The sequence below is a fragment of the Quercus lobata genome, chromosome 8 (genome assembly GCF_001633185.2).
Source record: "Quercus lobata isolate SW786 chromosome 8, ValleyOak3.0 Primary Assembly, whole genome shotgun sequence".
Classification (NCBI taxonomy): Eukaryota; Viridiplantae; Streptophyta; class Magnoliopsida; order Fagales; family Fagaceae; genus Quercus; species Quercus lobata.
Genome location: NC_044911.1, coordinates 32460754 through 32484261, shown reverse-complemented (window position 1 = coordinate 32484261; position 23508 = coordinate 32460754). Strand labels below are relative to the sequence as shown.

At 33.1% G+C, this 23508-nt stretch overlaps 2 protein-coding genes and 2 pseudogenes across 5 annotated transcripts; all 4 read right to left on the bottom strand.

Moving 5' to 3' along the window:
* Positions 1-1927: 1927 nt before the first annotated feature.
* On the bottom strand, positions 1928-5536 carry LOC115956745 (putative receptor-like protein kinase At4g00960). The gene is made up of 7 exons (XM_031075043.1): positions 4765-5536; positions 3509-3619; positions 3243-3433; positions 2937-3147; positions 2567-2807; positions 2323-2473; positions 1928-2224 (listed from the first exon to the last, which is right to left on the bottom strand). Exons 1-7 carry the CDS (start codon positions 5534-5536, stop codon positions 1928-1930), a joined length of 1974 nt encoding a protein of 657 aa, XP_030930903.1.
* A 793-nt stretch (positions 5537-6329) lies between these two features.
* LOC115956744 lies at positions 6330-10008 on the bottom strand (annotated as a pseudogene). The gene is made up of 8 exons (XR_004084305.1): positions 10000-10008; positions 8615-9350; positions 8422-8535; positions 8145-8352; positions 7823-8033; positions 7478-7715; positions 6965-7115; positions 6330-6872 (listed from the first exon to the last, which is right to left on the bottom strand). The product of XR_004084305.1 is annotated as a cysteine-rich receptor-like protein kinase 10 (transcript).
* A 1739-nt stretch (positions 10009-11747) lies between these two features.
* On the bottom strand, positions 11748-14866 carry LOC115956743 (annotated as a pseudogene).
* Positions 14867-19436: 4570 nt separating this feature from the next.
* Positions 19437-23090, bottom strand: LOC115958510 (putative receptor-like protein kinase At4g00960). 3 transcript variants are annotated; one of them, XM_031076921.1, is made up of 7 exons: positions 22319-23090; positions 22015-22137; positions 21749-21942; positions 20943-21153; positions 20590-20827; positions 20348-20498; positions 19437-19736 (listed from the first exon to the last, which is right to left on the bottom strand). In XM_031076921.1, the coding sequence occupies exons 1-7, from the start codon at positions 23088-23090 to the stop codon at positions 19437-19439; spliced, it is 1989 nt and encodes a 662-aa protein (XP_030932781.1). The 3 variants fall into 3 exon arrangements, with proteins under 3 accessions (XP_030932781.1, XP_030932783.1, XP_030932782.1); XM_031076923.1 differs by having other exon boundaries at positions 21749-21888; XM_031076922.1 differs by having other exon boundaries at positions 21749-21953; positions 22017-22137; positions 22349-23066.
* Positions 23091-23508: the final 418 nt, after the last annotated feature.

Below are 23508 nucleotides of genomic sequence, written 5' to 3'. Positions count from 1 at the left end.
ACTTCCATCCATTTGGTGGTCTCATATAGTGGTCTTATAGTCACATTCACAATCTTATTCAGCTACTTTTATTTTATTTTCCTAAATAAAGTGTTTTCTTAATTGAAGTTAAGGGAAAATGGCTTTAAAATCATGAGAGTTACAAAAATTTTCTTCCCTTTTTCATTTATATTTCAGTTCAATTTAAGTTTATTTATCTTGTGGCTTATGATTTTCATTTTTATCTTATTAATTTATAAACCCAACTGATTATCCATTAATAAATACATTTTCTTCTTATGTTTGTACGCTTAATCATTTGATTATTTAAAGAAGAGTAAAATTTGATGCCATATGATTTACTCTTTTCGCATAATGCCGCATTGCCACATTAAGGTCAAGATGTTGAATCCTTTTTAAAAAAAATATATTTTTTATACATATGTCTTGCAAACTAGAAAATTTGTGTATACTCAAAAGGATTTAGAAAGATATGATGCTCTCGTAGTGCTTTGATTTTTTACTTGAATGGAGATTCAAAATGATAGTTTAGTCTTGGTCCCCTAGGCAAAAATTTATGGTTTTGCCCCTGGTCATCTTAGACTTCTTTTTCCATGATTTGTGATTCATGCATGAATAATAAATTTACATGGTTTTTATTTTCTTTTTTATAGATAAATAGTGGGGAGGGGAATGTGAGATTTGAACAAGGGTTATCACAAATTATGGTATTAGCTTACAACGTTCAATAATTACTTGAATCCCAAATTTATAATACTAGTCTGTAATTTGTGCGATGAACAAAAAAGTAAATAATGTGATTTTAAAAAAATTATAAATATAAAATTTAATTGTTATGGTAGTTATTAATAGTTATATGTTATGATTGTGTTTATATATGGTGCTACGCATTTTAGAATAACATATTAATTATGATTCTGTTTATATATTGAACTATTTTATGTTGCACATGGATAGAGGAATTCCAACTGTTAAAAGAGAGGTAGAAAAATTGCACACCTATTAAGATGGAGATTTTCATGCATATTGGCTAAATTTTGAGTCTTAATTAATACTCAAGAAGATAATTAATAGGCCAAAATTTTCTTCTACTTTTCTACCGAATCTAATTTTGACCGATATTGGCTGAAACTGATTTAAACATTTGGAATTGGCTATAATTTTACCCATGTTAGAATTGGGGGGTTGTTGTTCTTGTTTTCATATCGGTACAAGATTTTCCGTTTGTTCCAACATAATGGAACAATATTCAAAACCATGATAATTGCCTTAGTGGTTGGGTAGACCCTGATTTTGAGTTTCCTTGGTAATGGGTATTCATGGAAGGACTCAAATCAAAATGTTGCATATGATGTCAAGATCCAAAATCCAAAATTTTAAATTTTACAAAATAAATTCAAAATGACCCAATGTTAAAAGATGCCATTTACAATTTGATTTTAAAAGGGCACAAAATAATTCTTGCTCAATATATTTCAAATCAATTATCTATCAAAATAGAACTAGACATTATTTTAAAATCATTTATAATATATTGATTTTGTGACTAAATTTTGCAATAATTTCTCTTTCAACTTATGAAATCTATGAATCCTTATCAACCTTTTGGAAAAATTCAGAAAAAATATGATTATGAATAAAACATATATTTACTTTAGTTTTTGTATTCAAATCCTTTTTTTTTTTTTTTTTTTGGATACTTCTAATGAAAATTGGATACAAATACAAAGTCAAACAAGTTTTTTAGTGGTGAATCTCACCCAAAAAAAAAAAAAAAAACTGAAAATGAATACAAAATACACCCCTTTTTGGCTCAAACCAAACAAGCCCTTAAGTTTTAAATTCTCTAATCCCAACTAACAATTTATCCATAAATAAATAAAAAAATTGCTAGCCAGATCTTGCTACACAAACTCAAGCTCAACCTTCACCATGGTGAAATAATAGAAACAGTAAGTTCATTTACAGAAGGAGTTGTTGAAGATAGACCACTTGGAACCACATTACCAACAGAAAGTGCAGGTTGTCTTGGTGGTGAAAGTTCCATTGATTCACTTCCTAGAAGAGCCACCACAATGGACATGGTAGGCCTGTCTGTAGGATCTTCTTGCACACACAAAAGTCCGATTTGAATGCATCTTTGGACTTCGGATGTCTGGCATGATTCCATCAGCAAAGGGTCCACAATTTCCAAATCTTTTCCTTCATTCCATAGTCTCCATGCCTGTTAATTGTTTAATCCGTAGTATTTTATAGAAATTTTTGTTTCCCAGTTGAAATTATATGAAGTAAAATTGTCAATTAGAGAATAAAGAAATGTACATATGCAAGGAGTGTTGAGGCATGCTGTGTAAGGTAGAAGCGGTTATTCCTTTTCCTACTAATAATCTCAAGCAAGATCACACCAAAGCTGAAAACATCTGACTTTACAGAGAATAGTCCCTCCATTGCATACTCTGGAGCCATATATCCACTGTTTTGTGTCCCAAAATTATGCTTGCCATTATTATTATCAATAACAAAATAGCTACAAGGGGGGAAAAGGATATAGGAAGAAGCACCTTACTATGTTCCTACAACTCTTCTTGTGTTAGCTATATTCTGGTTTTCACAAAAGATCCTTGCCATGCCAAAATCTGATATTTTGGCAATCATGTCATGGTCCAACAAAATATTGCTAGGCTTCAAGTCCCTGTGAATGATTTTAAGTACTCGGGAGTCCTCATGAAGATATAGCAGTCCTCTAGCAATCCCACCAATAATGTTATAGCATGTCTCCCAATCAAGTTGCAAGCTTCTTTTTGAATCTAAAATTCAGTACGAAACTAATGTTTAGTGCATTGACATCATGTGTAAAATTGAATTGTAGAAAACTTAAATGCAATTGAAAATATTAGCAAGTTTATGAAACAGAATGTAGGAAGAAAAGAGCAAACCAAAAATAAAGATATCAAGACTTCTGTTGGGCATGTATTCATATATGAGGACCTTTTCCTCTCCCTCTATGCCACATCCCAATAGCTTCACAAGATTCCTGTGTTGAAGTTTAGCAATTAGTATGATTTCATTCTTAAATTCCTCTAAGCCTTGCCATGACTTTCTCGACAGCCTTTTCACTGCCACTTCCTTCCCATCTGGTAGCGTACCCTGAAAGAATTCCAAAGTCAGATGCAAATGGGGCTAATGAAGCAATACAGCTACATGGAAGTAAGCACAAAAATTTGAAGTACAAAGTGTTTTACCTTGTACACGGTGCCAAATCCACCTTGCCCAAGCTTGTTTGAGTCTGAAAATTCATCTGTAGCTGATCTAATTGTAGCTAGATCGATAAAAGGTAGTTCCTCAGAGATCACCAATTCACCTTCTCGTGTGACTGCAACTGCAGTGGGGCTTGCTAACTCGTGCAATAATGCATGCTGGCTTCTCTCCTCATCTACCAAAGACAGAGTCTTGGTTATTAGTAAATCAGATAATTAGGATGTTTATTTAGAAAGATATATAAATTTACCTTGTTTTGTTCCCTTTTTCAATCGGCAATAAACAGCACAAGAACCAAGTAGAACCACTAGTGTTGATATACATGTAAACATTGCAACCATCCAAATTTTCAGTTTTTTCCCTGTTTTTCAATGGAAAGACTTTCTCAATAGCTATTAAAAGAAAAAACACAGTACTAAATTTTCTAGCATTCAGTTCTTTTCTTTCTTTTACCATTTTTTCCCCTGACCTACCTTTCAATTCAGGTTCACCCAGAGGTATAGCTATGATTTTATTGTATGACACATCAGTCTCTCAAGTCAGGAATCATGGAAATTAGAATCATTTACAACCTTTTACATTTTATTAAGTTCAAGCTGACATATCAATTCCAAAACTAGTACTAGACTGTGTTTTTGTCTTAATAGCACGGGTAAGGATAACAGTTTCTCAACATATTCCAATCAATGTCATCTAGTAGTTATGTGTGTAATGTCAAATATGCATTGCACAAAAGACATATATAGGCTTTTTCTCGAAGCAACAATGATACATGACGAATTTCATAACGTTTTTCACAACTTGTTAACGTGGCAAACTATGATTAATGTAACATCACTTTCACATGGGATGAGCATTGACATCATTTTTATTGTACATCAATCATAACATGTCATCTTCACAGACTTGCAGTTGTGAAAAATGTAGTGAAATTTGTTGTGTTAGTAGACATATTGTTCTCAAAGTGTTAATGTAAAAAGGAAATTGTCAGACAAGTGACGGAATTCTTTCATTGTGCTGACCAATTTAAGAATTCCAAAAACATGATTACCAGGAAAGTTTGTTGGGAGAAACCTGATCCGGGATGGATGAAACTTAACGCAGACGGAGCCTCCAATTCTTTGCTGGGCATAGCAGGGGGAGGGGGTCTGCTAACCCGACCTACTCTAACTCTATTGTTTCTGCCCTCTTTGATGACTGCAGGCAATTGGTTACTAGTTTCTCCCAGCACCGCATCAGACACGTCTACCTCGAGACTAACAGCTGTGCGGATCGCTTAGCTAATTTAGGATGTTCATAAGTTTCAGACTTTATTTTGTTCTCTAGTCCGCCTGTGGAACTTTTGAATGTGTTTGAGGCTGATAGCCAATGGTTGTACTCTAACAGGCTTTGTCCTGGACCTCTATTTTCTTCCTAGTTTTAATGCATATTCCACTTTACCAAAAAAAAAAGTGTTAACGTAATGCACTGATAGAAAATAAATTATCAAAGATTGAATGACCTTACCTTTGGAACTTGGGTAAGTTACTAGAACGCTTGAGGAACTATAGAATCTGTACAGCTGATACCTCACATTACAATTCCTACTAACAACAATTCCACCTTCACGAGAATAGCAGCAAGCCTTCAAATCGCCTATAGCAGATTCCAGACAATTATAACAGATTACATCAGAAATGTCCCTAGTACACTGTACTAAACCATAAATTGTTCTGTTCTTAGAAAATTGAATTTCCCCAGTTGCAAACATGCGCTTATTAGAAGGATTGAGTGCTGCCTCATTTGAAAGGACATTCATTAAATGCTTGAAAACCTTATTAAAATGAACCGGGTCCTCATTTGATATGGTTTTCTCCCTTTTATTCCTGTCAGGATACTTCCCAGCATAAACCATAATTGAGAATTGCTGGTAGGAATAGCGAACTTGACAAAGTTCTAGGTATATTACCACTTCTTCGTTCTTGCACTGCAAGATTTCTTTGTTAGCAGTCTCAATACAAGTTTTACAAGCTGTGGAGTTGATAGCCCCTCTACAAAGTGCTTCACCATAGACTTTGTTAGTATCTCCAAAGGAGGTGCTGTTGAAACCTGTTACTGAAGTTCTGGAAGGCAATAACCCAAGAAGGTGCATGAGGTTGTATTCAAATGGGCTATTATGTGTGTAATTTTGGAAATCATTTGAACAAAAAAGAAAGAGAGAATCTTCAGCAGCAACAATTTTGGGCATGTACAGTGGTATAATGAAGAAAAGCATAGCTGAAAGTACACCTTTGTCCATCTTCCTAATTTGATAACAAATTGGATAAGCTGAAGACACTAAATATGGAAAAAAGAAATGTGCAGAGATTTCTAGCTCACGAGGTCCTATAATGTTACTTGTCTTTCCATGTTTGACAAAAAACAATGTGTGGTCCAAAAAGGCTGCGTGACATTCCATGATTGACAACAATGTGTTGGCAGAATTTTCTATACGGTTATTGTATTAAGTATTAACCATCACTCAGAAGCTGCCGTGCCCAAAGTGGGAATCTTGAATGGAAGAGAGTTGGGTCTTTTTTTATTTTTCTTATCTTTGTTTTGTAGAATCAAAGCAGTTGGGTCTTGGGCGCACTAAATAGTATGCAAGTCGTTGATAGTGAACGTGAAGATACCAATTTTCTATGTGGTGTGCTTGTACAGTCTATATGGTATGTCAATATCAGAGTTAAATATGCAGATCAAACGCACTTTCTGTGAACATTCTTTAAATGTCAAAGGAATACAATCAAGTTCAATTGTAAAATAATCGACAATGACATTATATAGGACAAGCTATAAGTTATTTATTAATTTTCTTTCTATAGGCCATGCTCCAAAAATAGAGAATTCATGCTCCATTCATGTAGTTCTTGAGCAAGTTTCTAGGACAATATCTCCGCATGCATTTTTTGGCTTAACATAGTAAATTTATTTCTAGTATAGTAGTTGAGTGAGGAAAATGAGAAAACCAGAAGCAAGGTTCAGCTTAATAGTCTAATTTTATAGCAGAAGCAATTGTTGTTTACATCTTTATCATATGACTTATATATTACAATGATCAAACATAGGGTTTATATACTAGATAATTGTAGACTAACACTCGAATTAGTTTGCTTTCTTCTACAAGTAAATGGGCCTATAACAGTTTTGGGCTTCTAAGGCCATATTATCTCTAATGCCCCCATAAACTTAAGGTATAACCTTGAGTTTGTACGGTCTTCAATGTCATGACCAGTCTGGAAACACACAAAACAAATGTCGGCATTGTGAGATATCAAACCGATCCCTCATCTCCATCATCGAGGCAAAACACCTGAACTTGTTAAGCCATTGACTGAACAGCTGTTAGGATTTGTTTCATAGTGATCTGTGAATCTCCCCACAGAGAAAGCAGGTCGTTCAGGTCGACAGAGTGTCATAGTTTGAGCTTTAAGCATTTGGACAACAGAGAACATTGTTGGCCTGTAATATGCATCTTCTTGAACACATAGTAAACCAATATGAATGTATCTCAAAAATTCATCTGAAGAAAATGAATTAGTCAACAAAGGATCCATCAACTCCAATCCTTTTCCTTCATTCCATAATTTCCATGCCTGTCACGAATCATCATCTAACAGGGTCAGCAATTGCGGCAACACCAGTAATCTTGATGAACGTATTAACAATACATGCCAGACAAACTTACATATGCTAGGAGGCTGGGAGCACGTTTCGATTGATGGAAGCCAGCATTCCTTATCCCAGTTATGATCTCAAGCAAGAGAACTCCAAAGCTATAAACATCAGACTTTATGGAATATAATCCTTCCATAGCATACTCTGGAGCCATGTATCCACTGATCAATGTAATTAAATAATTGAGTCAATAAAAATATATATATGATGAGCTTAAATAAAAGACAATTACATCTTATAAAAACACATAAAATTAAATAGTAAATTTCTTGAAAGAATACTTTTCTCTTTTTAAAGTTTTCCTACCAACTACCAAGTTCTAATTTGAATGGATGGTTTTGTTCAGAAAATTATTCGCTAACAAAATTTCACCAGGCATTTTCCCTTTCTGTCCTATATTTCCACAACAGAAATAAATAAATAAATAAAAATCCTTCATTTTTCCATCCCCTTTCTCCATCATTCAAGATTTATCCACAACCCAAAAAAAGACTGAAGATCAGGAGAATAAAGGACTACTTACTAAGTCCCAACTATTTTAGCAGTATTAGCTTCATGTTCATTTCCTTCAATGATTCTTGCCATCCCAAAATCTGAAATCTTTGGGTTCATGTCATTATCCAACAACACATTGCTAGGTTTTAGGTCCCTATGAATTATTCTAAGTCGAGAATCTTCGTGAAGATAAAGTAATCCCCGAGCAATTCCATTTATGATATTAATTCGTCTGCTCCAATTGAGTTGCTCTCGTCTATTTGCATCTAACCATAGAAATGTAGAGAAAATACTCAAAGATTGAAAAATCACATTAGGTTTATAGATTTTTATTTTTTTGAGTTGACTGTGAACTTAATTGAAGGAAACAAACCAAAGAGAGAGAAATCTAGGCTGCTATTCGGCATGTATTCATAGATAAGCAGCTTTTCCTCCCTTTCTATGCAGAAACCTAAAAGCCTGACAAGATTTTTGTGTTGAACTTTCATAATGAGCAGAACTTCAGTGGTGAATTCCGATGAACCTTGTTCAGAACAACCGGAAAGCCTTTTCACTGCTACTTGCTTTCCATTACTCAGTATACCCTACAAAAGACGATTTCTTTTAGTTCCAATTCACTTAATGGAGAAATAGAAAGCTTGTACAATTTAGACTTCAAACATTCCCTCTATTTTCAGAAATTAAGCTGTTATTACCTTGTAAACAGTGCCAAAGCCCCTTCTCCTAGCTTATTTGAATCACTGAAGTTGTCAGTAGCTGCACTTACGGATGCAAAATCAAAGTAAGGGAGTTCTTGATCTTGCTGTTCATTTCTTCCTTGAAAATTTTGGTGCTGAAAGTCAGTGTTATGTTGGCCATGAACGGTACGAAAAATAGGTCCTTGAGTTGCAATTTCATTCTTCCCTGAACAGAAATAGAATTAGACAAAAATGAGAGAGTAGATTTCAAGCAACTTTATATCAATCCCCTTACTTTTTTTGCTTTTTTTATTCATTGCAAGCCAGTAAACGAAAGCAATCAGTACTACCACAAGGCATACTGGTACAACCGTCAAGATTATGATCATCCATATTTTCCTTACACTACCTGCATTCAATTAATTATTGATCATTGTCACTTCATAAAAACACAAATAATATGTCAAAAAGTGTTTATGGATACTTACTTTCCCCATTCATATTATCTGTGGAAGAAGGTAGAACTTGATAGAAGTTGTAGAACTCATAGCGCAAATAGCAACTACGACTAAAAAGTCTTGCACCAACAGAGAAAAAGCAGCATGTTTGAATATCTGATATAGCCTTCTGTAGGCATGAGTTACATTGATTTGCAGACAAGTCAGTACTGCACTGCACTAGAGCATAGATTGTATCATCTTTAAAGGGTTCTTCTCGAGTAGCATACATGTTAGGATCAAAAGCTGCCTTTTTCGCAAGGTTACTCAATACATTGTTTACAACACCTTTGAACAATTGTGGCTCTGAAATGTTCACTTCATTTTGTTTGGGAATGTTTCCTGTAACATTCAATTGGCCAAAGAAATTTTGATTTGAGTAGCGAAATTGGCAAAGTTCCTCCCCTACAAATGCTTCCTTACTGTTTGGACAGAGCTTCACAATATCTGTTGTTGCAAGGCTTACACAGCTCTGGCAGTCGTTTCCATTTACGTAGTTGAAGCACATATACAGTCCATAAACTCTATCTGGGTCGTTTCCAGAAGAAGTGTTGTAGAACCTAGTAAAAGAAGAATTTGAAGATAAAGAAAGGAAGAGATCTTTGAGGTTATTTTCAAAACGACTACCCGCCGTGTAATTAGTAGTGCTTGAACAAAGCTCATCAGGAGGATCATTAAGAGGGTCAGCACAAGCAAGTTCATAAATGAGAGCTAGAAAAGAACAAAGCTTAAGCAATTAATCATTCTTGAAAGCATACTTTGCATTCTTACTACTACCAAAATGAAAATGGCCGAGTCTCTCGAAATGGACTCTATCCTGTTTCACCTTAGGCCTTATAATATAATTTTGTCATTATTTTATACGAAAAATCATGGAGTCACTAAAATTGATACATAATTTCTTGGAAGAATTCCTAGGCCAAAATTTCTGTATCAATCATTTCCTAGATTTTTCCACTGAGCACATTGTGGAAATAATTTTTGTTTGACTGAGAAATTCAAAGAAATATCAGAGCTCACCTGCTCAAGTAGGGAAAGACTCAAGGGAGAGAATTAGAGCCACAATTGAAAGTGACTAAAAACAACGAAACATCTCATAATTATGAAGGAATCCTGATAAGAATAGGTATAAATCATTATCTTTTCATTTGCTATGAAACCCCGGTCCATCTATTGTACTTATTAAGTAAGTTAATTTTTTCATTTAGAGTCTGTTTGGGAACAGTTTATTTAGTTGAAACTAAAACCTTTTTGATGAAAGAAATATAGATAAAACTAAAAGGTAGTTGACATAGTACAGTAGAACTCATAAATAGTAGCAAAAATAAACTAAATAGTAATAAAAAAAAAAAATTTAAACCAATGTCAAACACAACCTTAATCATATTGCAATTCTTAAGTAATGGGCCAATATGGGAGCATATCATTCACTGAGATAGAAGAAGTTATACCCTGCATCAAGTATAGTATATGCTTCTCCTCTCTCACATTTGGTGGGTCTTTCTCCTTAGTGTAGAGCCATTAGTTATAAGAGAAAGGAAATATATACCTAACGTAAGGTATATTTTCCCCTAAGGTGGGCCTAGTGAACATTCACCAGTACAACAAAAGGAAAAGTCTTGTTGTGTTTCGCTTAATGCAAACGATGATTGATAGGAAGTAATAAATACTGATATCAAAGGGGGAGGGCTTTCTGTAGGCACTCAATTTTAGGTAGTGGTGCTTAACTGTCAACCATTAAAAAATAGGTTAATTTGAGTTTAGTTCAAAGTACCTCATGCCTGTAGCTCCGCTGGAGGAACTATTCAACTTTACCTATTATGAATTTAGTAATTTTTGAAAAAAGTTTTTTTTTTTTTTCTCAACCTTTTAGCAAATAATCTATATTTTAGTATTTTTAAATAAATTAGCTTTTTCTTATAAAAAAATATAAATTAGCTTTTAAATTTTTGTAACACATTTAACAAAAAAAATCCAAAAATAATATTTTTTATCAACTCAATACAAAATAGGCCGTCCTCAAACAGATAAGTAGAATTACTAACTTGTTCAAGCCTTAAGCTTGGAGGATAACTATAAATCAACCTGGGTCCATTGTTTTAGGCCCAGCTCAATTGAGCTGGCCTAGTTTTAGATAGAGCCTTTCAGATCTGCTTGTGGGGTTTGCCCCATCATAAAACTTAGGAGCTTTTCCCCATCCAATAATTATGCTAAAATAGTTCACCTTCGCTCGGCTTAGCAACTCTTGCTGTCCCTCTAGCCAACCAGAAAATAAACTGAAATAAAGAATGAAAGGGAAATTGCCCTCCAAACAAAAGTCAACGAATCTATACAAGATTTCATGTTAGTAACTATGTGATGACAGTAAATATTGGTCATATTTTTCTACCAAAAAATAAATATATAAATAATGGTTATATATGACTAGTAGCCTAGTACACATGGTTGGACCATTAGTTTTATACTATAAATATTTCTTTTTATATTTTCATAATTTAATGCAAAGTCTTTTTATTATTATTTATTGCAGTATTTAAGAATGCTAGGTGTAGGTCATTTTAGTTGTATGTGTTTCGTGCTTCAAAGTCAACAAATAATATTACATGTCAATTGCCTTTCCTGTCTTTGTCAAATTTAAATTAGATAGTTATTGTTTATTTTAAACCTTGGTTATTTCATAAATAAGAAAATGGGGCATATTGCAGGTTACAATTAGAAGAATATGAAGTGAATTGCTTTAGCGTGTCCTTTTCTGCCTCATATGTGTAAGTCTTTTTTTTTTTTAATATATAGAAATGAGGAACATCTTCCGTTGGAATTAAAGATGGGCATTGGAAAATTTGGAATCACAAACACAAGTCCACAAATGAAATTGAAAAGGCACATACATTGTTTAGGTAACTACATCCTTGACCAAATTTTTGGTCTTGCGAACATTCTGTATTCCCTTGGGCAGGAGGTTCCCCTATGTTTTCCTTGCCCTCTCTTGCATCCCCTTGAATAAAATTTTGTCACCTTTAACTATTAAATAAAACAAAAACTACGGTCCAAACAGAATTGTGAAACCGTTTCTAACGACAAGGCACACATTTGAAGTTTGAAATTAACCCATTCCTTTCTTCCATCAGCGAGGCAAAATACTAGAAATTGTAACAGCATTGACAGAGCAAATGACATTGGTTTCTTTGTAATCAGAAAATCGTCCCCCAGAGAAAGCAGGTCGCTGTGGCGGGCGAAGAGTCACGGTCTGTCTATTCAACATAAGAACAACAGAAGACATGGTTGGCCTATGAGATGCATCTTCTTGAACACAAAGTAAACTAATATGGACGTGTCTTAAAAATTCTTCTGGATCACATGAATCAGTCAATAAAGGATCCATTAACTCCAACACTTTCCCTTCATTCCATGACTGCCATGCCTGCATGCATCATTTTACAACATCAACTACATTCCAGTAGGTGCAGTGACCCTTAGAAATTTACCTAGATAATGACTTACACATGTTAGGAGACCTGGACCACGATTTGACCAATTCGAGCCGTTCCTTCTTCCAGTTATGATTTCAAGTAAGAGAACTCTATAGCTAAAAACATCTGACTTAACGGAATATATTCCCTCCATAGCATACTCAGGAGCAATGTATCCACTATTCAAAATGAATCAATGAGCAATCTATGCTACTACATAACATGTAATTTTACAATAAAACTTAAAATTGACATGACAATAAATATAATTGATGTCACATTAACAATAAATGAAATAAATAATAAATAACTTTTAACATTTTTGTTTTGTGTTTAAAAGTTACATATCGATTTATATAGCTTATATTGTAAAATTTGTAGTAGTTTGTAGCACACTCAAGCATAAATATAAAATTTAAACTAATTTTTGGCACATTTTCTAACCTACTTATACATAACAATATAGGCATACGTTGAAAAACAAATGAAAAAAAAAATTATCATTTAACAAATGAATTTGTACCTTTTAATATAATTGATTTTTTTAGAATTTTTTAATATTATTGATATTGAAACATATGTCATGGTAATAATTTTGTTTTATTTTTGTCCCACTCATTCTTGGGATAATATTGAGGAAATTGAACTAAAAATTGGAAAAATCTTTAACTTACTATGTCCCAACAATTATTCCTGTGGTGGATTCACTTTGATTTCCTTCAAATATTCTTGCCATTCCAAAATCTGAGATCTTTGGATTCATGTCATGATCCAACAACACATTGCTAGCTTTAAGGTCCCTATGAATGACTCTAAGTCGAGAATCCTCGTGAAGGTATAAAACACCTCGTGCAATTCCACTAATAATACTAAGACGTCTACTCCAATTGAGCTGCACACGTTTCTTTGGATCTATCCATTGCAAATAGACATAAAGTTCAAAGTGTAAGATAAGCACCTCGGTATTGCTTACCTTTAAATGTTCAATTTGAACATAATTGGATCTAAGTTCTTAAGGCAAAAGAAATTTAGAAGGAAATGAAGGAAACAAACCAAAGAGAAAGACATCAAGGCTGTTATTAGGCATATACTCGTAGACAAGCAACTTTTCATCTCCTTTTACACAAAAACCCCAAAGCCTGACAAGATTTTTGTGTTGAAGTTTCATAATTAGTTGAACTTCAGTGGTGAATTCCCTCAAACCTTGTTCAGAACTTCTCGAAAGCCTTTTGACAGCTACTTCCTTTCCATCACTTAATAAACCCTATAAAGTAACCAAAAAAGAATTATATATAAAAAAATCTCATCAACTTATACAGTAATAGATAAGAAAAATGTTAAAATTATTAATAATTTTACTACAAAATACTTACAAATATACATAACAATGAATGTGTTTGGTACCACTTTAATAATATTATAAATAAACATTTGAAGTAATTATATTCTTATGATTAGTGATATGAATTTATAAATTTAATGTAGCAAATTTTGTAGAGTTCCTAATATATTATTTAATGTTTTGTACTCAAATACCAATGGCATACTTTGTCAGAGAAACTATTACCTTGTAAACAGAACCAAAGCCACCTTGTCCAAGCTTATTTGATTCAGAGAAGTTGTTAGTAGCTTCACATATAGATGTCAAACTAATATTAGGGGATTCCTGATCTTTCATGTCTTTTCTTCCTGGAACATGTGTTATTGGAGTAATCATAATTTTGTTCTTTCCTGAACAATAAAATTAACAGGAAAGTAAGAGAAAGCAAACACAATAACCTTACTCTTTTGAGTTCTTTTATTGTTTACATGACAGTAGACACAATAACCTAAAAGTGCTATTGCCAGGCATACTGATACAATTGTAAGGATTATGATCATCCATTTTTTCCTTCCACCACCTGCATTTTAAACCAATCATTTGAAGTTTATGATTGACAATCAGTTACATAAAATTATAATATAAACAAATCGTGTTAAACGAAATAAATAGTTATAAATACTTACTTCCAGCTATCAAATTTTTTGGTGGTGCTAGTGCATCACCATAGAAAGGATATACCTCATACCGTAAATAGCAACTAGTACCCATAACTCTAGCACCAATAGCAGAATAGCAGCAAGTTAGAATTTCTGTGATAGCAATGTGAAGGCATGAATTGCAATCTTCTGCAGATAAATTTCCTGAGCACTGCACTAAAGCATAGATGGTTCTATCTATGAAGGGAACTTCACCAGTAGCATACATGTTGGCCAAAGAGCCAAAAGCTGCCTGCTTTGTAAGATCACCTAGTGTGTCATTCACAATGGATCTATATTGCTCTGGTTCCGATATATTCATCATGTTTATATCTGTAAAAAGATTTCCTGTGACATTTAACATGTACTGGCCGTAGAAATCTTTATATGAGTAACGAACTTCACATTATTCTTCCCACATAACCGCTTCCCTTGCTTCCGGACAAAGTTTCTTGAGGTCAGTTGAAGCCATTGTTATGCAATCCTGACAGCTTACATTTGTGACATAGTCGAGGCACATGTAGAGGCCAAATAGTCTATCTGGGCCATTTCCAATAGACGTATAATAGAAATTTGAAACTGAAGCATTTGAGTGCAAAGAAAGGAAGAGATTATTGAGATTGTATTGAACTGGACTGCCAATAGTAGTGTTTGAACAAAAGTTATAAGGAGGTTCAGCAAAAGCTAGGACGAAGAGAGAATAGAACAAAAGAATTCGAGTAAAGCAAAAGCAATCAACGTGGGAATGAACCATATCTTGGTTTCTTTGCCCTAGCACAATGATGATGGTGAAGTCCTACTTTGTAGCTATGTACATAACATGCACTCGTGGGAGTAATCTCTATTAAATATTAACCATTCAAATAATCTCTAAATTTCTTGGAAGACTTCAAAAATCTACTTAAATCAATCACTGTCAAAAGATTTTAGTCAGAAACACGGTAAGGTTTTGTTATGACTTTTTTTTTTTTTTTTTAATAAATATTTAATTATTGGCAAGATATAATAATACGCGTAATGGTGTTATGTTTTCAAGGTTATAGGTCATTTTAATTTATTGCTGTCTAATTAAAAAAGGTACAAGCATTATGTAGCTTTTGGAACGTTGGGATTTTCTAATATCCTTCATTTAAAAATAATAATAATAAGGGGAGAAGAAGAAGACCATAGGAAAATAAGAAAAAAAAAATACTTTGGTAGCTTCTTAACTAGTTGTTTTCGTGATTCCTAGAAGGTGTAATATTTGCAATAAATATAAAATATACTGAGCCTAATTCTTGACATTTTGTAGACCAACTTGAGATTTATTTCTTAAATTTTTAGGCCATGCACACAATGGAAGCATAGTAGATTTTGTCACATGCTGTTTTGTCCAAATATATACATGACCTATTAGCATAGACTACATTGAATGGTTAAAATTCTACATTTATTATCTATTTAAGCTTTTAAGATAAACTGTAGCTAATTATCATGGCAATTTATCTATTTGCCCAATGTTGGGAGGTGCATTTGATTTTGTCCAGTAACTAGCAACTAATTACCCAAAAATGCCCACAGCAATGACCATTGGAACCCAAAGATTCACCTTATTAAGATTTAAAAAAATACCATTATAAGTACACGGTTTGCTAGAATTTACATGTGTTTATGTTCTTTAGTATATGAGTTCCCTCCTCTCTCCCCCAAATTCTTCCCTTTGACTCATCAAGCACAAAGGTAGTTGTTGTTTGTTTGTTTAGACCCCCTTAAAACAGGTTGTTTAACCTAATTAACTAACCAAGTTGATTATTAGGTTTATTATTCAGATCTAGATTAAACAAGCATGTATCATATCATGCACAGTAGCAGAAAAGTAAATAATAGCACAATATGATGACTCAGGAAAACTGATGAAATGAACCGTTTCAAGGTAAATATCTAGAGAGGATTTGACCTAATTATTCTCAAGGTAAAGTAAATTCACTATAAGAGAATTGAAGTTTTTACAAAAGATTTAACTCTAAATCTATTGCCACCTCATGTAGTAATTTACTGATACGACCACGTGCAAGTTTCAAATCTATAGACTTCTTCTCTCCATGGATTTACTGCAACACAAACTCTCTAGTTTGTGACTCCAAGACCACCCTTAAAGGTTTAGATCATCAGTAGTTGTTGATCTTGTTACAATAACTTCAGATCTACCGGATCTAATGATATGAGAATAATTTCCGACAGTGACTTTAACAGAGGAAGGCACAATACTTTTTAGATCTCATAAGAGCACCTCCAAAGTCTCTTCAAAACGTGCCTTAGGGTTTTCTTTATATAGTATGTAAAATAGATTTGAAACCCTAATCACATAATGGGACAATGGGCTGTTGGGCTTAATTAAAATTTTGTAGAATTTGATTTTCTACGATTTTCGATCGGTCAAATTTCACGGAATTTGAATTCTTCTTTCTGCATCTTGTATGTTCTTGTGTTCTAACTTGTAACACTTTGAACACTGTCTAATCAAACCTATAAATCTAGGAATCTATATCTAAACAAGTTTGTACTCACAGTTTGCCAATTGTTCTAAATTTTTATAACCTAACAGTTGTTATATGCTTTATAATATATATCCAAGAGCAATTCCTTCCTAAAATCTTATTATCAGGTGTGTCAGCAGCAGCAAATAAAGTCAAGCCCTTTAATTAGGAAGGTACAGTTTGTAATTTTGTTACTTGCAATATATTCTCTCTGAATTATCCAAAAGAAATTTACATCAATAGAAAGCTAAGGTCTTTAAGTCAATTGACACATCACTCTATGTTGGAAGGGCAAATATGATTAGGGTCAAATTCTTTTCACTAGTAGTTTGATCCGCAACAATGTTTTTAGGGTTTTTGAGAATTTTTAGACGATTTCCGAATATTCCCATATTTAATTGTAAATAGTTCATGGAGGTAAAAAAGAAAAAAAAAATGACATTGTGGATCCAATTAGAAACACCAATGTTCTGAGCATCTCTTTAACAAGAGCATATAGACAAACTTAATTACATCATTATGTTTACATCATATTAATCCTATATTTTATGGGCGCCGATTAATTTTTAACACACATATTAAACTAATTAACACCTTGGAATATTCCCCACCTTATATGGAAGTTGAAAATTATTTTAATGGCAAAGAAGTTTGTCTTCTCTAATAAGACAATTAATTACCAGGTAAGATTTCCAATTCATTTGATTTTATGACCCGTCCACGGTAATGAAAATACCGGATAGAACCATATCATCATTGCTTACTTAATCATATAATAAAGACAATGTCATTTGGTTTTTGGGCTAACAATAATGTATGCAAGATCAAGATATCGACATGATATGGAGGAAGTCAATTACGTGTTAAACTACACGCTAGGTTTATTTGAGAAAAGACATATAGATAGAGTTCAGAAAATGAACTAAAAAAATAAGAAAATTGAAATCAAAGAAAGAGAAGGTTGTTAATTGTAATTATATTTATGTTAAAGAAAATGCTTGTCTACTGGCTCATCGGCATGAATGCGTGTCTCCAAGTCTACTTTGGAGGTGGCTCGAATTTTAAATAAGAAATGATTCATTGATTTCTGACCCAAAAGTCTTACTAATTAACTTCGTTAAAAAAATAATAATAATAAAAATAAAGCCTTCGTAAGTTCCAAGTTAGATATCTAAGTCGCGAACCTCGTGAGACATATGTAACTAGTAACATCTATATGAGAAAATGACAATTTTTTTATTCTTTTTTTCTTTTCACAGGTGTAAAAATCCAGGAAAGTCGTCTCATTTCTACTTACTTTTTGTATGCATGTGGGCAATGATTTTTTTATTAAAAGTAAGACAAGTTCAACATATTTTTTTAGATGAATGACTGTCCTATACTCCTATTCCAAAATAGGAATTATCGGGAAATTATGTTTGATAACCAAATAATATATAGTATTTACTTTAAATTTGTCGCATCTAATTTTGATTTGCAGTCCAAGGGAAGAGGAGATTTGAAAAATCAGAGTGGATAACCAGAATCTGTTGTGTGATTGTCATATTGTGTAGTTCATAAAATTAATGATCCTGTAATAGATATTATACCTCATGCATGCATTATGCATATGCTTAAAAACCTTTTTTTTTTTTTTTTTTTTTTAAATCCATTGTATAATATTCTTTCTACTAATAAGTAAAGTCTATTGTATAATACAATTAATCTTGGTTCCTAAAGTTTGGCTACTCAATGCTATTAGTTTCTTGAGTTTTAAACGAGTGTAGTTAACCTTTCAAATTTAAAAAATAAGTAAATTTAAAAAATAAGTACAATTGGTTCTTTTGTTAATAGTTGTTAGCCTTAATGCCTACTAGCTAACGGAGCAATGGTGTGACAACATTTAAATAATATGTCATCAATTTTAATAATAAGGAATTAAATATGACCACACCTTACATTACCCATTGTTAAACAGGTCTCTCCAATTCAAATCAAACTGAATCCCCCACACCTTGTCTAGTGTTTAAGGGATTGTTGATTAAATTATCTAAGTTAAAAAAGAGTTTAAAACTTTTTGTCAATATTAGTACAATTTGTAGTTTAATAAATATACTTTTTGTAGTACACATATAAGGTTATAAAAAATTTAATTGATATTTTTTTTTAAAATTATGTTTATAGTAATTTTTTAAGAATGCACTTATTTCCTTTAACTTTTTTTTTTGTCTTTTTCTAATGAATATTTCCTTCACTTACACATCACATACTTCACTTTCATCCATGGGGATCTAAGCCCATTTGATGAACAGAAAACAGGGGAGAGGTTAAGTAAGAAAACTTAGGATCCTAAGGGCTCGTTTGGTACATATATCTAAACAACAATTTTCAATTTTTTTTTAAAATATGTGTGGATGAAAAAATGTGTGAAAATACGTGTAATGTTGTTTAAAAACTGAAAATATGTGTTTAAGTTTATATACCAAACGGACCCTAAGTTTTCTTACTTAACCTGTCAAATGACTCAAATTCCACAAGAAGATCACTTCCAAATTAAAATATCACAAAGTCAAATTAACAACTCATGTGCATACTTAAATAACATACTGCCAGAGGGCAACTATATATGAATATAAAAAATAACAATAATATTAACGAAGACTCTTTCACCAACGGGAACACAAATGCAATTGGTCCACAAGCCCACCATGTATAATTACAGAAATATTTACCCTTCTCTTTTTTTTTACCTACATTCTGATGTTAGATTTTGCTTCACATTTACAATGATGCTGAAACCACGAAGAGAGGCATTAATACTGTCAGTTATCAACGTGGAGAAACATTGGATAAAGTAAGCTCATTTATAGAAGGATTTGTTGCTGAAAGCTGATCAGTCTGAATTACTCTAGCTATAGCTAATGCAGGATGTTTTGGCTGAGGAAGAGCTACTGAATCATTTCCTAAAAGGACTACCACAGATGTCATTGTGGGTCTGTCTGCTGGATCCTCTTGCACACACAAAAGCCCAATATGCATGCATTTTAATACTTCTATTGTCTGGCCAGATACCATCAACAAAGGATCTACAAATTCCAATTCTTTCCCTTCCGTCCACAGCCTCCATGCCTGTCCATGCACATTAAATAATAAAAGATTTTATTTATTTATTTAGGCCTTGTTAATGTGCCTATAATACTGTATTAAATAATGATTTTACATAATTTACAAAAAAAGAAAAGTGAAATTGTGCATAAATATTAAGAAAAAGACAAACAATCATTATAAATTTATGCAAGCAAACCAATGAATTATTGACGAGTATATTTTTAATTTCAAAAAGTATGTAATGAGTTGGAGGGCATCTTTTTTTTTTTTTTTTGGGAAAATCAATGTGTTAGAGTATTATAGTTAAATGATTCAAGGTATGTTTGGAACATAAGGAGATTGAGGGATAAGGGGAAAGTGACTAGACTAGAATATACTAATATTTAGTACATTCTACTGATAGTCTCCTCTCCTCTCCATTTCTCTCACCTCCATCTCTCACCTTCCAAACATAAGATAAATTCAGAATATCAATAAACTTAAACTTTTAGGAGAGATGGAATTTATCATGGTATCAAAATCTATGCAAGTTAAATAAAATTTTATTTCATAAATACCGTCAATTTCACCAAAACAGAACCATCTTTTTCCAACTTAATAATATTTAGTTCAAGCAAACAAAAGAAACATACATATGCAAGAAGTGTTTGGGCATGTCCTGTGAGGTAGAAGCCACTATTTTTCTTCCCACTTATAATCTCAAGTAAGATCACGCCAAAGCTGAAAACGTCGGATTTTACAGAAAATACGCCTTCCATTGCATACTCGGGAGCCATATATCCGCTGTTTTGAGCACCACAATACAACATATTCTTCTCAAATGAAATAAGAAAATGTTTGGGGAAAACTTGACCAAAAAAAAAAAAAAACTCACTATGTTCCAACGACTCTCCTAGTATTAGCTATGTTTTGGTTTTCACCAAAGATCCTTGCCATTCCAAAATCTGATATTTTGGCAACCATTTCATTGTCCAACAATACATTGCTGGGTTTTAGATCCCTGTGAATGATTTTAAGCCGGGAGTCCTCATGAAGATAAAGAAGTCCTCTAGTAATGCCAACAATAATGTTATAGCATGTCTTCCAATCAAGCTGAGTGCGTCTTTCTGAATCTGAAATTTAGTACTAGAATAGAGAGTTAATGTATGGCATCATGTTTAAAGGCAATTTGTATGACCAATTTGGAATATAATAAAGCTAATAAGAAGGAGAGTGGAAGAAACAAACCAAAGATAAAGAAATCAAGACTTCCGTTGGGCATGAATTCGTACACAAGCAACTTTTCCTCTCCCTCTATGCCACATCCCAAGAGCTTCACAAGGTTTCTATGTTGAAGTTTTGCAATAAGTATGACCTCATTTTTTAATTCTTGTAAGCCTTGCCATGACCTCCTTGACAACCTTTTAACTGCTACTTCCTTACCATCTGGCAGGACACCCTAATAAGAATATCCATAATCAAGCATAAATCTAAGCCAAGTGGCTTACAATAGTAATTTTAGTTGATTTGCTTATGTGTAGTTCTTTAAAATCTCACATTTGTTTTACCTACAATTGTATTTTTACCAACTTTCAGCAAATATATTAGAGCATTAGCATTGGTGGTACTAAAAAGTCATATTGCTATTTTTAGCACCACCAATACAAAAAAGCATGTTGCAATAGTGGAGGAAAAGCCAAAAAATTTAGCTGTCTACAGTGCACAACCATAGATGGCTATACATGGTAGCTAAGATGGTAATATATATATATATATATATATATATATTATTAAAAGTTATTATATTATTTTATTGTATTGTTAATATTATTTTATTATGTTAAATGTTAAAATAAAATCACTGATATTAGGCATCCTGAAAAATAAAATAATAAAATAGATAAATAAACTTTTTACCAAATTGCTAAATTTTTGGCACTAACACCGATGATTATCCAAACGCATGTGCTATTAGCTTTATAGCTTACAATAAAAGTAGGTGGAATAGCAAAAGTAGTAAAAAGGTTAGCTAAATAACTTCCTTCTTTGGTTACCTTGTAGACGGTGCCGAACCCACCTTGTCCAAGCTTATTTGAATCTGAAAAGTCATCAGTAGCCGCCCTTATAGTCAATAGATTCATAAAATGAAGATCTTCAGAACCTGGTACCAATTCACCATCTTCTGTAATCTCAACTCCAGTGGGGCGTGCCAACTCATGTAATAGTGCGTTTTGGCTTTTCTCATCATCTGCAAATGAACTTGAAACCTGGTTGTTGGTAATTCTGTATTACATTTATGATGGTTATCCATTTAGATAACACTCACCTGGTTGTGTTCTCTTCTTCCGCCTATGATAAACAGCACAAGACCCACTGAGAACTGCTAGAACTAACAGTGGTACACACGTGACCACCACGACCATCCAAGTCTTCCATTTAGCCCCTGTGTTATAATAATGTTTTTCACAATTCTTTTAATAGCTTAAACCCTTAGGACAAGTAGAAAATTATAAAGCATATTTACTTGAGGATTGAACAAAGCCCAGCTGCAACATTAATATGTTCTTTTATAGAAGTTCCAAAGATCATTGACAAACAATTAATCAAAGATCATTTTTACTTACCTTTGGAATATGGGTAGGTCAATACCAAACTTGAGGTGTTGTAGAATTGGTACATCGCAAACCTCACATTACAATTTCTACTTAGGACTATTCCACCTTGACGAGAAAAGCAGCATGTCTCAAGATCTCCAATTGCAGACAGCAAACAACTATTACAGTTACCTCCAGACATGTCCCTAGTACATTGAACGAGACCATAAATTGTGTCCTTTGAAAACTTAATTTCCCCAGTAGCAAACATTCGTTTAGAAGGATCATACGCAGCCTCATTTGAGATGTTATTCAATAAGTATTTTAGAACAACATCAAACAGAACAGGATCTGATACATTCAGCTCCAGATTATTCTGATCATCTGGATACTTTCCAGCATAAACCATCAAGGAAAAGAACATCTGATATGAGTAGCGAACTTGACAAAGTTCAAACCATATCATTGCATCTTCACTTGTACACTGTGATAAGATTTCCTGACTTGCATTCTGTATGCAATTCTGACAAACTGTGGAATTGAAATCCCCTCTACAAAGTGCTTGGCCATAGACAGTATCTGGGTTATCCCCAATAGAGGTGTTGTAGAAACCTGTTACTGAAGTATTGGAAGGCAATAACTCAAGAAGTTGCTTGAGGTTGTTTTCAAATGGGCTGTTGTGAGTGTAATTTCTGGAATCATTGGGGCAAAAGATAGAGATAGGGTCTGCACTGGCAAGGATAGGGAGCAAAAACAGTGGTATAATTAAGAAGAGCATAATTAAAAGTACATCTTTTTCCATCTTCCAAATATGATAGCACACAGGATAACTACTTTAGATAGAAGGAATAAGAAGAGATGGATAGGGTAGAAGCTGACACCTCAAGCATACAAGGCCTCAGAATGTCATGCATGAAAAGTCATAGACATCTAGGAATTAGATTTAGGAAAATACTTGGATAATTATTATTATTATTATTATTATTATTATTATTTTGAATCTTGACTGACCAGGGCAACTAATACTATAATTACATTTTATTATTATTATCGAAAGTCAATGGAGTACACCTTGACAAGACTCGATTAAAAAAAAATTGACATCATACTAGGCATAATTATAAATTGCCCACAGTAGTTTTTAATCTATGTGACTATGTCCAATAGGATTTAATTAATATTGCTTTCTATTAAATACTAAAAGTGATGGTTGATACCAT

What these genes read in the sequence shown, in the direction of transcription:
- LOC115956745 (XM_031075043.1), bottom strand. Translation starts at nt 5,536, where the DNA reads ATGGACAAAGGTGTACTTTCAGCTATGCTTTTCTTCATTATACCACTG. An exon ending in TCTTGATATCTTTATTTTTG is followed by an intron (nt 2,808 to 2,936) that starts GTTTGCTCTTTT and finishes ACTGAATTTTAG; the next exon opens with ATTCAAAAAGAAGCTTGCAA. An exon ending in AGAAGAGTTGTAGGAACATA is followed by an intron (nt 2,474 to 2,566) that starts GTAAGGTGCTTC and finishes GACACAAAACAG; the next exon opens with TGGATATATGGCTCCAGAGT.
- LOC115958510 (XM_031076921.1), bottom strand. Translation starts at nt 23,090, where the DNA reads ATGGAAAAAGATGTACTTTTAATTATGCTCTTCTTAATTATACCACTG. An exon ending in TCTTGATTTCTTTATCTTTG is followed by an intron (nt 20,828 to 20,942) that starts GTTTGTTTCTTC and finishes ACTAAATTTCAG; the next exon opens with ATTCAGAAAGACGCACTCAG. An exon ending in AGGAGAGTCGTTGGAACATA is followed by an intron (nt 20,499 to 20,589) that starts GTGAGTTTTTTT and finishes TGCTCAAAACAG; the next exon opens with CGGATATATGGCTCCCGAGT.